This window comes from Notothenia rossii (genome assembly GCF_949606895.1).
Source record: "Notothenia rossii genome assembly, chromosome: 2".
NCBI classification, from domain to species: Eukaryota; Metazoa; Chordata; class Actinopteri; order Perciformes; family Nototheniidae; genus Notothenia; species Notothenia rossii.
This window is the reverse complement of record NC_136904.1, coordinates 91,856,353-91,873,170: the sequence shown is the minus strand read 5'-3', so window position 1 is coordinate 91,873,170 and position 16,818 is coordinate 91,856,353. Positions and strand designations below refer to the sequence as shown.

The following is a 16,818-nucleotide window of genomic DNA, read 5'->3' as shown; positions in this document are numbered from 1 at the left end:
TACTGTGTGTGTGTGTGTGTGTGTGTGTGTGTGATACATGTAAGGGTGTTTAAAGCCTTATCAGCTTAAAGTCCTCTGAAGGTGTGATCAGATATCTATTATTTCCTCAGTATCATCTCCTCTGCAGCAGTAAGCTGTTTCATCGTAGCGTGTCATTAACATTAATGCTGCGTCTGAATGGCTTTCAGAGTGACGCTCACTAACAGGAAATCTTCCCGGCTGAATATCGTGACTAATTGATCACATTTATGCTATAAGCAATAATCCATCTTCTCCCTATTCAAAACGGATGTTAAACGCTGCCTCTCCTCAGGTGAGAAAACATTGAACTCCTCAAAGAGTTGATTATAAAACTAATTAGTTTAAGTTCCTTGTGGCAAATTATGAAAGGTTTAGAAGTTCTTATGGATATCAAACAAATCACATATCAATCAGCATATAGACTTTGCAAAACTGTAATTAAATTGAGTCTCAAACTTCGACTTTTAATCCGCCCTATACCACTTTTTGGGGTTTTTCCTTTCCTGTAGTGTGTTATTGGTTGTTGTGCATGTAAATAGTCTGCAAAGGAGAACATGTCTCTCTCACACACTCCCCCCTGCCCGAAACGCCTCCATTTGACTCCCTTGTTTATACTTTTATACTGCCATTAATACGGTTCACTGTATATACTTAAGCTGTTTTTTTTTTATTGGACATATTTGTATATACTTACTATTGTGGTGACCACCTATTTATACACTGGGTTCATAATTCAAACTGGGAACTACAGTTGCGGTTATTGTTCCCGCACGGACATGTTATGTGTTACTTATATATAGTGTGTGCCCTCTTGGCTCTTTCTCGTGTCGACCCGGGCTGCGACCCGACAACATGTCCTATTCTGCTCTCTATTAAAGTACCCTTTCACATCTCCATTGCACCGCCTCCGACTCCATGTCCTCGGCACTACACTATATACTTAACGTTACTCTGCACGTTACTGCTTCTCTTGCCTTTCTGGTTTGAAGCTGCATTTCGTTGTGTCAGAACTATGTGCAATGACAATAAAGTTGAGTTCATTTTGTCCCGTCAAGATCTGTCTTTGGTTTCCTGTTTTATTTAGAAATTTTTTCATCTGAACGAGTTTCAGGTTTGCCTTGTTTGACTTTGTTTGCCTGGCCTATTCCACAAAGAAAGGAGTTTGATTGCAACTAACAGTTTTCTGCACTTGGGTCCTATGTACCTTGCCCTCCAGCCGCGACAAGCCTAATCTTAATGTATTGTTTTATTTCTGTTCCTGAAAGCTCTCCCTCTCTTTGCCCCCCTGCAGGTGAACATGCCGGAGCTGGCCTTGCTGCGTTTCGTTGTTTTGGACGACGACTACATCGGGGACGACTTCATCGGTCAGTACAGCGTGGCCTTTGAGTGCCTTCAGCCCGGATACCGCAACGTGCCCCTGCTGGGCCTGGCCGGAGACCCCTTGCCTCACACCAGCCTGTTCGTGCACGTGGCCGTCACCAATCGGCGAGGGGGGGGGAAAGCTCAGCGGAGAGGTCTGTCTGTGAGGAGAGTCGGGAGGAGAGGGAGGGAATATGTGACGCTGAGGCACACCGGCATAAAGACGGTGGACGAGACCTTCAAACCAGCAGCAGCTCCCCTTAAAGAGGCAACTGATCTGAGGGAGGCGGCACAGGTGAGAGGGGGGGGGGTGGTGGAAGTTCTTGAAATTAACTAGTCAAAGAGAGGCAAACAACATGAAGAGCAATGTCTCCTCAGCCGAGTGCCACGACTGAAACTGAAGAGAGAGCTTTTATACAGTTACAATGAATACATGCTTAGTCAGGAGATAGCTGACCTATGACCCTATCAGACAATAGACCCAGGACCAGATCAATGATCACCTTCCTGAGTGCTGAGATCTACTGTCTCTCAACATGTAAGGCTTACGGAATTGCATTATATGTTAAATATAACATCATAGCATTCAATTCTCTGATGATCATAATTTCCATTACAGGGGATGTGGAGGCGTTTTAAGCACTTAATTTATTGGATTTTTCACACATAACACAGTTACAGGGGAAAATACAGAGTGTGAATGCAGGTGCTGTTAAAAAACCAAACAAAAGGGAAACTTAAAACACTTTAGATTTCCCTGTGTTACTTTGATAAAGAAAAAATGTTGGTCGGTGTACGTTTGTTCACTAATAATACGACACAAAGTAATCACAGACTAACATTAGCTGTGATCCAACCAACATGTATTCCACCTTCTCTACCCCTTTCTCGGCCGGTAACTCAAACACACACACACACACACACACACACACACACACACACACACACACACACACACACACACACACACACACACACACACACACACACACACACACACACACATACCATGTATACATCACTTCAGGGGACATTACATTGACTGACATGAATTTCCTGGAGACTTAGTCCTTAGTCCTGAGAGGTGTGAGGCTATAATGTCCAAATTAGAGCCAGAACTTAAAGAGTGTTTGGAGTTGAAAACTTCCCATCTCAAGTCCAAGTTGATATCTTTAAATGTCTATTTTTGGTCAAACCCAAACTCCAAAGATGCTCAGTCCAACAACATGGAGAAAACTGCATTCAAAATGACTTTGATGACGAACCGATGATCAAACACCGTTGGTTAGTTGCTTGTTTACGCTGGATAGTTGAACCAAAAGCTTTCTTGTCACTTTGTGTTTCACTGTGTCAAACCGCAGCTGGATAGAAAACAGAAACAGCTCAGACAGAGACCTCCAGTGCCACTCAGCTTCAGTGCTTCTAAGCTTTGTTGAAGGAGATCTCTGGTTGTATCAGAGAGTCCACCTGAGACCTCTTCTGTTGTGCGAATACCACAAAGAGATGAGGACAAGTGACAAAAGAAGCGTGAGTAAGAAAAGTGGAGGAGGATTATAAAAGCTTTTATAAATGCACCTGGTCTCACAACACCCACCAGATTATCGCTGAATAGAAAATAAAGGTGGGCGGTGTGCAAAGAGTCCTGTTTCTCCATTTATCTCTTTTTATATTATGATTTAAATGTACCTTATATCGACAGAAAGAAATGCCCTTTCCTGTTTCAACATCACGATTCCCCCGTGCTCGAAACTCGCTCCATCAAAGATATGTTCCTCCAGTGGGGTGTTAATAAATGTAACCTCGATCCAACAGCTTTGGGATAAACTTGAACATCTTATCACTAAACATCACACATTCATAACGCTCCTGTGGCTGAATTGGAGCAAATCACCGCAGGCTGTGGCAGCAGATTGTATGAAGATTTAATTTATTTAACTACTCGGGAAGTCCCTTGAGATAGAAATCGGTCTTCCGAGGCAGACCTGGCCTAGAAAGCACAACAGCTACGGTTTAAATGGAAATAAAACAGGAAATGCAATTATTAGGAAGAAGCTCAAACTGCTTTATTGAGTCTCATCCTTCTGTATTTAATGATTGTGCTTCCTGTTCGTTGTGTCTGCTCTCTTTGTAATAGTTGAAACTGTAATTATTTATCTATTATCTAATATATCATTCCAATAACTTTATAGACTCGTATTGCACTATTCCACTTTCTTTTAAACTATTTTTCTTTTAATATAGTATACTTTAATATTGTCTGCTTATCTGTATTATTGTGTTGCACTGTTGGAGAAGCCTGTGACCTAAGATTTTCAACGACATAATTAATCTGTAGCTAAGTTAGTTTCACAAATAAAGAACCTTGAACCTTGTTATATAGCTGGATCCGGCCTGGATCTCTCCAAAGATAAAAAATACCAGTTTCTTTAAATATGACAACTGTTATGTTTCCTAAATCCGTACACAAACAGCAACGTAAAATGTGGCGAGAAACTCCCTCTGGAGGGATTTTAGCCCGAGCGGACCATTATATAAACCTATATACCAACCTCACTACAGACAACCCCAAAAAGCACAATAGGGCCTCTTTAAAGCTTAGACACAAGAGTGTGTTTTATCTTAACTTCCCTTAATGCTTTGGTGAAATTAACTAACCATAATCACTAGTGCTGTATAGGCACACACATTTAAAGGGGACCTATCATGCAAAATGCACTTTTGTACGTCTTGTATACATGAATATGTGTCCCCGGTGTTCCAGGGAACTCACCAAGAGTCAGAAAACACAACCCTCTCTATTTTCCTCCATACCCAAATCTCTAAAAAAAGGGACTGCAACGGATCTGATACAGACTGATCCAGATTTGAACACTTCTATGACGTCACAGAAGTGGTGCTACGGCTATTGGGCCATCTCCCCCAATCAGGAGGAGACAGCCACGGACATTGCCGTTGGAAAGCGCTGGAGACGCTGTAGTGCATATGCCAGGCCTGTAGATGGTGCTGTTCTCACAGAATCAGCCCATGCAAAGACAGTGTTAAATTGAGCGAAATGAGGAATGGCTAAAATGCATGATCTGTTTGGTATTTTGAAAAATAAAAAGTATAAATATGTCTTATATAGGTATGATCCTACACTATATTATTCAAATATAGCATGACAGGTCCACTTTAATGTTTGTTTCCCACAATCTAATGGTATACATCAAAATCTGTATCTCAATTAATCCCTATTATCTCATGTATCATACTGAAACAATCCCACCCAATCACTGTGTCACACACACACACACACACACACACACACACACACACACACACACACACACACACACACACACACACACACACACACACACACACACACACACACAGCTGTTAATCTGCCTGCTTCTACCTCATTGTCCTTTACCTCTTTACCTCTCCTCCTCTCTGCTCTCTCCAGCTGTGGGCTCATCTGCCACACTCAGTTATTATTCATCATGCCTCTGTCTGTCTGTCTGACACACACACACACACACACTCACTCACTCACTCACTCACTCACTCACACACACACACACACACACACACACACACACACACACACACACACACACACACACACACACACACACACACACACACACACACACACACACACACACACACACACACACACACACACACACACACACACACACACTGACACTTCCTCACAGGTGGAGCGTGATAATCGCTAGTCCAGTTGGGGCTCTGCCAGGTGGCAAATTGCGAGCCAGTGCTTGTTTGTTCAGAACTAAAAACACATAAACTTTCATTATGAGCCAAAATGAAAGAAAAAAAATCAGATTGACATGTTTCGCAGATCCACTAACAAACACATATTTGCATCACCTGCACCATTAAAAAAAGAAAACTCTGTACATGCTGAACTGGATTGTCTGTTCCACATTTTTGCCGTATTGTCTTCTCTTTTTCCAAATGCGCTTAAACTGAGGCTGGATACCCTGGATTATAAACTGCATTACTGCCATATTGACTTAATTCTCAAGAGACAGCAGATGACAGGGGAAGTGTGTGTGTGCTTGTGAAATAAAATAAGACAAGATACGCAAGGATAAATAATAAATAATAATACAAATATAGATTGTTAGTAATATATTAAAATATCAGAAATAGAAATAGCTGAAACTGTTTACACATACAGTATATTCATATGAATATTTAAATATAAGTTATAATTATATAGTGCAAATTAGAATCCAATAGAATCCTTTATTGTCTTTACACAGGTTCAATGAGATGAGTAGAGCTACTGCTTTTTCTAAGGTGCCATCAAAAATACAGAAAGACATTCAGGAGAAGACAACAGACAAGCATTCATACTTCAATATGCAGATACAGTTAAAGTGTAGGAATATATCGGTCCCTTATGTTGTGTTCGGGTCTCCCGTGACACGTTTCAAGTTAAAGTTATATAATAGTTTTTTGTATCGGAACAAGGCTTCAGGATATTCTCTACAACAGCTATATAAACACAAACCTGATTTTGACAATTTTAGCAAAATCTGAAGGTCTCTAAAAAAAAAGTGTATAATTTGGTGTTCGTGTCTGGGGAGACCCGGCAGAATTGTTTTGGCTGACTGAGTCAAATTTGGCCCAATCAAGATTCATCTTTGACTTTAGACACCCCCACGTCCGTCCCCCCCCCCCCACCCCCCTAAATCCACTGTAAAAAAATATTTTAAACCTTTTGGGGGGAAATTGTATTCTAATATTCTATTATCGTCAGATAACGTAATGATCCACCGTCTTCACTATGGGAAATATAATGAGTGAATTTAATCACATGTTTTACTTAAATATGTGGCGTAATGTTTTTTGGGGCCATAACATTAAATGACAACAGCATTGCACGGTTATGAATGCATAATAAGTTAGTTATGATGTAGTTAAAACAATATTGGATGACGGTCATTATTTTTGTGTGTTTTGGACTGAGATAAATCATGGGTCAAAATTGACCCGCGAACACCATGAACGGTAACAGCTTTCGAACACAATATTTTTATGTTTGAATGCGTATACAAATATTACAAAGCAAATGTTGGAAGTAGGATATTATTTGGAGTGTTGTATTGAATGAAGAATTTGATTTAATACTCTCCCCCCTCTCCTCCTCCTCCTCCTCCTCCTCCTCCTTATCTCTCTCTCTTGCCATCTTCCTCGTCTCCAGAGCACCACGGCCAGCTTCAAAGAGCAGTGCGGGCTCCCTGCGGTGGCCAAACTGAAGCAGTGCATCCAGAGCCTGGCCCCGCGGCTGCAGGGCCCCGAGGGCAGCGCGGGGGCCTCCATGGTGCTGAGGGAGGGGTACCCGAGTCTGGAGCCGCAGGGCAACCTCTCTGAGCCGCTGAGGAAGCTGCTCACCGCCTACGACACGGTGAGAGAAAACAGGGCGAAGGGGGGGGAACCGACTACAGCTGTTTGTGTAGTTCATTCATTCAGATACAGAAGAAAGACAAAACCTCCTGAGCTCTGTGCCTTCCAGAGAGGGCAAGAGTACACACTTCCTTTACTCAAGTAGAAGTACAGATACTAGTGTTTAAAAATACTCTCGTAAAAGTAGACTAAACTTCTTTACTCAAGTATGTGTCCAAGGAGATGAAGAGGATGGTGAGGAACGATTTTAAAAAGTGACCTGACCTTCTGCTCTGGAGGGGCTGCTAATGTAGTGACTGTATTATCATAATGCCACAGCCCGGTGACCCCCCCTGCCAATATCTTATCTCAGGCCTCACTTGGGGAGGAAGCCAACACATTGTTAATACCCAGAGTCCTTTGATCTGCGGTCATGATAAGCAGCTGTGATGGCCCTTCATGGTCCTCTCACCTCTCCCTGGTCTTTGACAGGCTCTCAGCAGAGATGGCAAAAGTAAACACATCCTTTTCTCAAATAGAAGTACAGATACTCGTGTTTAAAAATACTCTGGTGAAAGTAGAAGTACTGACTAAACTTCTTTACTCAAGTCAAAGTAAAGAGGCTTTGAAATGTACTTCAGTAAAAAGTACCCATAACTAGCAGCTGTTTTAAAGAGTACCTGACCTCCCTTTATATTAATAGAACAATAATGTCATTGTTAGCTAATGAATGTTTCCATGGTGACCAACGGCAACATGACAACGTTTTCATTGGTCCCTCTTCTTTAGAGAAGACCAGGAAATGATGGATACACGGATCGTGTTCAAATCAATAGGCACGCAATGACTCTAAATAATAATGATCACGCCACCAAACACACGTTCAGACTAAAGGAACCAGCCTGTTTGGAAAATGAGAGAAGTAGAAAGTACAGGTATTTGAGTTCAACATGTAAGAAGTAGAAAGTACAGGTATTTGAGTTCAACATGTGAGAAGTAGAAAGTACAGGTATTTGAGTTCAACATGTGAGAAGTAGAAAGTACAGGTATTTGAGTTCAACATGTGAGAAGTAGAAAGTACAGGTATTTGTGTTCAACATGTAAGAAGTAGAAAGTACAGGTATTTGAGTTCAACATGTGAGAAGTAGAAAGTACAGGTATTTGTGTTCAACATGTGAGAAGTAGAAAGTACAGGTATTTGTGTTCAACATGTAAGAAGTAGAAAGTACAGGTATTTGTGTTCAACATGTAAGAAGTAGAAAGTACAGGTATTTGAGTTCAACATGTAAGAAGTAGAAAGTACAGGTATTTGTGTTCAACATGTAAGAAGTAGAAAGTACAGGTATTTGTGTTCAACATGTAAGAAGTAGAAAGTACAGGTATTCATTTGTTAATTCACTAATCATTTCAGATCTGATGTATTTTATGGATATGAAATGAAGTCCCTTCCTCAAAGTCTTTGTTTGGGAACATAAAGACTACTTGCAGTGATAAATATCGGTGTCTTTAACAATGTTGCTTCAAATCAAACGTATACATTTAAACCAACTTTCTTCCTGTGTGCAGATGATTGCGGCTCAGAAACAGCTGATTGAAAATGCAGATTCTGTTCAGGAGAGGATCGCTCAGGTGCAGAGAGAAGGTACGGGCACAGTGAGAGGAGGACGTGAGGCGATGATAAGCAAAGAGAAAGCGTTTCTGATGAGCTCTCACGATTGAAAAAAGCAATGCACGACGAAATTCCCCAAATGAGCAAATCTGACTTGAACATCAAACGCAACTTAATGAGCAACGCCTCAGAGAATCTGTCGGTAAACAACATAACAAGTAGAGATGCTGATTCTGTAACACTTGATTCTAATTATCAAAGTTTCTATTTGAAATGAGAGACACTTTTAAAACAATGGTATCTCTGCTTGAAATGTTGTTAGCAAAACATCTGGACATGTAACACACTGCTTTTCGGTTCATTTATTTGGGGTTCTCTAGACATGTCGTGTGCAAATGCGTGACAACGACCCATAACATTTCCATTAGGAGAAACATACTGCACTCTGAAATAATGCAAATCTAAAATACTTACGATGCACAGAGTTGACTAAAAACGTTGCAAATACAAAACACTGCGGAAACCAGGGGGACACTAAAAAGTGACGCACACAGCTGGGACCGGAGCGCTTGGTGAAGTTGTGTTTATTTTGCAACGTTTCGTCAAGTTGGTGAATGTTCTCTAAGTGTTGAGCATGTCTTGTCAAGTTGGAGAAGATGTCTCTTTATTTGCATGTGCTTGTTTTTAAAAATCTGCATCGTTTCTGAAGCTGATGGAAATGCTTCGGGCCGTTAGCAATGTAGCTGTCCAGCAGCATATACAGTAACACAATATCCACATCTACACACTGGACCTGTGCTTTATTAGACCTTTCCACTAGGGATGTCCCGATCACCTTTTTTTGCTCCCGATCCGATTCCGATCATTTGATTTTGACAATTTGCCGATACCGATTTTTCCCGATCCGATCTTTATGCAATGCATTAAGACAAAAAAAAGAAAAAAAGCATTCAAGTTGTCCCTTAAGGTTATTTTTTTATTTAAATTGGATATTCTATCCAACATGGATATAGCTTCTTTCTTTCACAGCAGCATTGGATCAGTTCAGTTGTGCAGCATTGGATCAAAACAAAATAAAGCTTTCAGTACTCGTTAGCTTACTGCTACAATTAGACACTGCGCCCACTCTGTTGCCAGATTTGAGAGAAATAAGCAGGTCTAAGAAAACAAGCCCCAAAGAAGCAACACATACATGATGTTGTGTAATTTGAAACCAAAACTAAGGCCTCAGGATGACTTTAAGACTTGAAAATGGTCATTTTTGTTTTGTAACATTGAATACAACATTTAAAAAAAGTACTTAAATTTTATTTTATTTATTTTTTAAATCCCGATCCCCGATTTTTTTCTCCCAATTCCGATCTTTTGAAAATCATGTGATCGGCTCCGATCCCCCATCGCGTGATCGGATCGGGACATCTCTACTTTCCACTGTCTTAGATAACTCCTGACCTCTACAGTAAGTGTCAATGTAAATCTCACGAGGGCTGGCATTTAGCTTGTTTTCAATATTTGAATCCAGTAGTATCTGACTGACAACGAGTCCATCAGGACCTGTTGTTAAAAGCCAATTAGTGTAGTAACAGAAATAATTCGAGCAAATCTCTCTTACAACAGACAGTTATAATTTGATTTGCTGATGCCCTCCCACCTGTGTGAACGGTCTCTTTAGGACAGCGTACAGTTAGGACTGGTTTTAAACTCCCTTTTAAACATCCTCGTGGACCCTTCATTTGATGGAATTGTAATTATTGTATTCTAACTGTATTTGTGTCATTGTGTTTTGTTGATTTGTGAAGCCCTCTGAGGCAAATGTGTTTTGTGACACTGGGCTCTATAAATACATTTGAATTTGGATGCAAATCTCCTGTTTGTGTTTTCCAGGCATGGACTTCCACGAGGATCTGTCTCGACTCGGGGAGAAGGAGGGACTGAAGGGACGCAAGCTGAGCAAAGCTGTGGAGAGTTTCACCTGGAACATCACTGTCCTCAAGGTACAGAACTAACACGGTTCATGTAATCATTTTCCTTTTTAATTATTATTTAGTTTTAGGGTAAGTGTGACAGGTCTGAGTTTAACATGGTAAAGAATAAGATGATAGCTTTCTTAGCTTTCTGCAAATGTAATCAGAATATTTTTAGTTTTCTTTTTAAATATACGTTCCCCCTTTTGAAGTCTATCCCGGCTGTATGGAAGGAAATGGATTTAGCGTCTGAAGAATCAAGCCAGTGCAGAAGTACCCACACAAGTTATTTTAAATGGCCAGCATCTTCACTGAATGCAAAAAGCGGAGTTGTTTTCAAGATTCAAGGCTTTTATTGCCATGTGTACGTAGCTACAGTGTAGATATGACAATGAAATGATTAGGTCACAGGCTCCTGCAAAAGTGCAACACAATAAAACAAATAAAATAGTGCAAGTAAATAAATAAAAATAGAATATGTATAGGAGTCTCTGAGAATAGGACCATACTTCCCACTTGACCTCTGTAAACATTTTCCGAATGAGTTTATGGTCTGAATTCCTAGTTTTAGGTTTTCTTCAATACTGTGTACTGTTCATTTAGTAAGTAATCAAATCAAATCAAGTTTTATTTATATAACACATTTTTTTAAACGATTTTTGGTCGAGCCAAAGTGCTGTACATATAATAAAAATACCCTACAGTAAAGACACTTTACAGCAAATACAACAGCACAATTTGTGCATAATATCAGTATGAGAAACGACACCCTCTGTCCTTAGACCCTCTGTCCTTAGACCCTCTGTCCTTAGACCCTCTGTCCTTATACCCTCACATCGTACAAAACCCACAGTTTAAAGGGGAACATGGGAGAAACCTCTCTGCAAGTTATGGCCCCATTATCAACCTTGTTTCCTCATTTAGCAAAGAGGTCCTACAGTAGAGATGTCCCGATCCGATCACGTGATCAGGGATCGGAGCCGATCACGTGATTTTCAAAAGATCGGAATCGGGAGGAAAAAAATTGGGGATCGGGATTTTGTTTTTGATTTTGTTTTTTTTAAATACTTTTTTTTAAATGTTGTATTCAATGTTACAAAACAAAAATGACCATGTTCAAGTCTTAAAGTCATCCTGAGGCCTTAGTTTTGGTTTCAACTGACAGAACATCATGTCTGTGTTGCTTCTTATATATCTTATAATATCCAATTTAAATAAAAAAATAACCTTAAGGGACAACTTGAATGCTTTTTTTGTCTTAATGCATTGCATAAAGATCGGATCGGGAGAAATCGGTATCGGCAAATTGTCAAAATCAAATGATCGGAATCGGATCGGGAGCAAAAAAAGGTGATCGGGACATCCCTAGTTACAGACAGTGGACAAAGTAGAACATATAGCAGCTTAAGAGGAGAATATTTACTTTGCACTAAGTCTTTCTGCCGTGGACTAGCATTCTGCCAATAACAAGCCATTCAACAATCCCAGTTAACCATAGCAACCCACATTCCACATTCTGTTTCTTTGCTGCAGGGTCAGAGCGATCTGCTGCGGGGAGCCAAGATGGATTCCCTGGACGCCCTGAGGCAGCTGGCTCTGGCCTGTGAAGCCTGTGGACTCATCTCCTCCTCTTCCTCCATCTCCTCTTCCTCCACCTTCTCCACGGCCGAGCTGCACTACTCCTCCTGCCACCCGCCGTCCGGCCGGCGAAGCAGCACTCACGGCAACGGACGCATCTGACGGAAAGCGGAGCGGAGAGGAGGATTTACTGAGGATCAAACGGAGGATTTCCTCTCAGGCAGAGTGTGTGTGGCTTTATCCCCTGCAGTGTGTGTCCAAACCAGAGCAGTGTCTCTGTTAAAGCCTTATGAAGAAGGTCCGGCCTGCAGAGAGGCTTCCCATGAATGAATGTCCGAACTCCGCCATGGAGAACAAAGAAAGACACAGGTTCTTGAACTTTTCACAGCTTATTGTTCTGCAGGAAAACGTGTGATTCCACATTGCAGCTCTGCAGGGTTTCCCTCATTACGGAGTGATTTAGTGATTTGTGACAACGGGTGATTACCGTCCTGTTGCTGCTCAGAGGTAAAAAGCAGAAAGGAGGAGAAGTGGAGCTCATGGGACTATTTTTTCTCTGCCTCTGCATTTCAGTTCGTCCCCTGGGTAGGCAGCAAGATGACCTGTGTGTGTGTGTGTGTGTGTGTGTGTGTGTGTGTGTGTGTGTGTGTGTGTGTGTGTGTGTGTGTGTGTGTGTGTGTGTGTGTGTGTGTGTGTGTGTGTGTGTGTGTGTGTGTGTGTGTGTGTGTGTGTGTGTGTGTGTGTGTGTGTGTGTGTGTGTGTGTGTGTGTGTGTGTGTGTGTGTGTGTGATGTGACCCACAAAAAGCACACAGGTAGAGAGTTACTAATTCAAGTAGCCTAGATTTCTTGAGCAAAACTACTTTTTAAAAATGTTTTTATGGTTTTGTTTTTAGATGAAACTAATACGATTAAACGTATGCAGTAGTGTAACAAAGGAAAAAGCACTTAAAGGAGCCACCTAAGTGAAATGTTATCAGGGTCCGAAGGGGCCTGCTGCACCAACTACAGGTTTGATCAGCTATTCACAAGGTTGATCACCCAAAAGATGTGAGAAGATGATACCGACCTTCAGCAACTAATTAAGGCATTAATGTGCAAATATGTAGGTCATGTGACGCAGTGTAAAGAGCAAGGAAGTCAGGGTGATGTGTCCTTTGTAAAAACCCAAAACTCCTAAACCTAAGCTAGTGGTTTTGTCGCCTTAACCTAAAGAAGTTAAAGTTATTTCAAGTTATTTTAAAGAGTTTTTATTGGATCTTTTACCTTTTAATTAATAGAACAGCAATAGAGAGAAAGGGTTACAGCGAGTGGATAACTTGTAGCAAAGGACAGCAAGTTGCAATATCAAGGCCTCGAGTTTTGTTGCCTAAAAGTATAGAAATTGCTTTGTTTTGTGTTTAAAATGTAGTTCAGTTGTATTACCCATTACTACTAAGTTTCTCTTTTAACACCTATAGGTGCAGTTTGGCCCATCGGACACATCAGGCGCTTTCACACCAAGTACTTTGCCGAACTTAGTTCATGAGAACTCTTTAGTTCTCATGAACTAAGTACAGATCGCGTTCACACCGGAATAAGTTCCTGAGGGAGGATTAGGCAAATGAAGCCGCTGACGTCACTTCTTCTTCTTCTGCTTTGGGTTTACTGGCAGGCCGCAAACAACTTCACGGCGTATACTGCCACCCGAAGTCCCCGGCCGGAAGTCCCCGGAGTTGGGGACTGGCTTCAGTAGAAGCTGCTGGGACTCCCAGCAGCTTCTACTGAAGCCTTCAGAGTAAATCGCCAGAACGCAGACACCTCCTCATCTCCACCGCTCCAACGTTTTATTTTGTGTTGCCATAAGTTAGTCTCTCTGCGTTTGTGCGCTGGGCTAATGCTAATGCTAATAATGTTAATGCGAGCAAATAAAATGGCGGCTTCACAAAACGTTTTGGGAGTTTTACGGGGCGTGGTTTGCAATCCGCCCAGCCAATCAGACATAGGAACCTTTTTCTCCCATGAAAGTACCTGCTCTCTAGCAGGGACTGAAAAGGGGGTGAAAAGGTTTGCATGAACTAAGTTCTAGTTCTGGATTTTTTTGGTATGAACGCAAATTTTCTGAACTATATCGGAAACTATACTGGGAAAGGTACTCCGGTGTGAAAGCGCCTATTTATAACCCCTCATAAGAGCCATTCAATCAGCTGATAACTTTCAAAATGAGTGAAGGAGGAGACAAAGCTATTACAATATTGAATATGATGCCACAAAGTGAGTATAGATATAAATATAGAAGCTTTTCCTTTAGCCTTACCCACCCATTGTTTCCATACTTGAAAAACATGACGGCTGTTCTCGTTTTTCTAAATCTATCGGACACAATTAGCTTCCCAATGAATTTCAGATGAAAAAAATAAGCTTATCTAAAGTACCACAAGGTTTAGGAGTTTGGAGATGTGGAAAGTCAGCCAAACATTTGCTGACTATCTAATTGACTGCATTAGTTATTTCCAGACTTGGCCAAATCAGAGCTCTTGCTGTCTGTTAAAAGGCCTGAAATAACTCCATAGATTAGACACAAAAGCCCCATTATCATCGACAGGTTTAGAGGATTTCTAAACTTTAGAGAACTCAAAACCTCTTGAGCAAACTTTCCTCATCTAACTGCTTTGACTACTGTATTATTGTGTGAAATAACCCACACACACACACACACACACACACACACACACACACACACACACACACACACACACACACACACGCACACACACACACACACACACACACACACACACACATACCATGTATACATCACTTCAGGGGACATTACATTGACTTACATGCATTTCCTGGACACTTATCTTAACCTTAACCATAACCAACACATGCCTAACCCTAACCCTAACAAGTATTCTCCCTAAAATGAATGATTCCCCTTATGGGGACCTCCATTATGTCCCCATAAGGGGGGCGAGTCCCCACACGTGACTGTGTAAACAGATTTAGGTCCCCACAAGGATGGTAATGCTAGGCCACACACACACACACACACACACACACACACACACACACACAGGCTCTTGTTGTCTCATGTGATTGTTTTTGAGTCCTTCACGGTCACTTGGAGAGGGGACGTCTGAAACATGAGGAAGAGGTGAAGTGAAGAAGAGACATTGGAGAAGTTGTGTGTTGATACTAATTGTAAACGTATGGATCACATGACCTCCTCACTTTACCGACATGTGGGCGAATGGACGCTCAGAGTCTGAACATGTGTGTGTTGTGTGTGTGTAGAACAGATTCCTGCAGCATTAATGAAATACACTGTATGGATGTAGCAATAATAATAAGTTACAAGAAAGTCAGTGAGGCTGTTTAACTTTAATGTGTACTGACTGAACGAGTGAAAAACAATATTACTAACTTTATAGCTCGGTGATGCGTTTAAGTGTGTATACAAAAACAACAATGGTGGCTATTGATGATAGTTGTGCTTACCTGTTAGTGATGGCGTTCCTCTTGGCCTTTTGAGTGTAATGTGTGTTTTTTAATTAACGCAGGAAAACACCTGATACCTGCTTTTTAAACGCTATCTCTTGTAATGCTGCGTTTTAAGTGATGCTAAACAACCAGGACCAAGCTAACCAGATTTGATTTTCTTCTGAACAAAATCCGATCTCTAACGTTGGTGATTTTCAGGCTCTTAAATAATCACTCAAGGTATTTTTCCTAATTCCCAAAAGGTGAACATTTTGGAGATAAAAGGTTTTGATGTCATTACAAAATATCATGTATCGCAGGTGTGTTCGAAAAGGGTTCCATTTGATCTGGATTTCAACCATTTTTGTCTCCCAAATACTGCAAACCTTTTGAGCAACTTCAGTGAACTTATTAAGACATCTTGAATGTTTGCTCTTCCCTTTAAGGAAGTCAGGAAGGTGGAAAGCACAGATCATCAAAACAGCAGATCAGCAGCATGTTGCAGTAGACAGGAAGTAATGAGAAACACTGAAGTATGGCACCAGGTTTAATAATCTCTCTCTGACTACTGTATGTTCTGGAGGGCATCCTATATGTTGTACACTCTTTTCCCTGCCTTTCATTAAGCTACACATTCCTTTTTTTAAATAGTTAAACAGTTTTTCTCAATTGCTTTTTGCTCTTTGAGTCCTAATACGCTCTCATTTTTAAGTGCAATGTTCACAATGTAACAGGTAGCTGCTTTAGAAACAAGAAACTGGGTCAGTAAATTGGCCAATGCTTCGAAAATGAAAGGTTGTTTATCGTGAACCATAATGGTCAAAATGTTTAAACCTTGTGTTGTGTTCAAAAGCTGTTACCGTTCATGGTGTTCGCGGGTCAATTTTGACTATCATCCAATATTGTTTTAATTACATCGTAACTAAGTTATAATGCATTCATAACCGTACAATCCTGCTTCAAAACACATTACACCATATATTGCACAAGTGCATGTGTGTGTTCAGGTTCAAGTGTTAGTGTACATATTCTTTGAGAAAGGTTGAGTTCCCGTGGGGGGGGGGAGGGGCGCAGAGAGGGAGGGGAGACCAGGTGCATGTTGCGAAAAAGTATTGTCAAAGTGGATGAAGGGGGAGGGGGAGGGGGAGGGGTGTCTAAAGTCAAAGATTAATCTTGATTGGGCCAAATTTGACCTCGAATATCATGAAGCCTTGTTCCGATAAAAAGAACTAGAGCGTAGTTGTTATCGAATTTGAACTTGAAACGGGTCACGGGAGACCGAACACAACATAAGGGTTAATTGATCTTTTTACCATCATGGCAGTCTACGCCAGTGGAAATATTTCTTATAGACAAAACTCTGAGTTGTACTGAGCTGGATGCCATTATTTTTATCAAGATTTCAATTGTAACATGTATAATTT

General features: G+C 41.0%; 1 protein-coding gene across 1 annotated transcript in view; it reads left to right on the top strand.

Annotated features, from left to right (window-relative positions):
- plcl1 (phospholipase C like 1) overlaps window positions 1-16,447 on the top strand; it is a 94,676-nt gene extending 78,229 nt beyond the window's left edge. Inside the window, exons 8-12 of the mRNA XM_079662796.1 lie at window positions 1,313-1,675; window positions 6,599-6,802; window positions 8,347-8,422; window positions 10,274-10,383; window positions 11,887-16,447. Coding sequence (XP_079518922.1) covers window positions 1,313-1,675; window positions 6,599-6,802; window positions 8,347-8,422; window positions 10,274-10,383; window positions 11,887-12,093 — 960 coding nt within the window. The 3' untranslated portion in view covers window positions 12,094-16,447. The remainder of the gene's footprint in view (window positions 1-1,312; window positions 1,676-6,598; window positions 6,803-8,346; window positions 8,423-10,273; window positions 10,384-11,886) is intronic.
- Window positions 16,448-16,818: the final 371 nt, after the last annotated feature.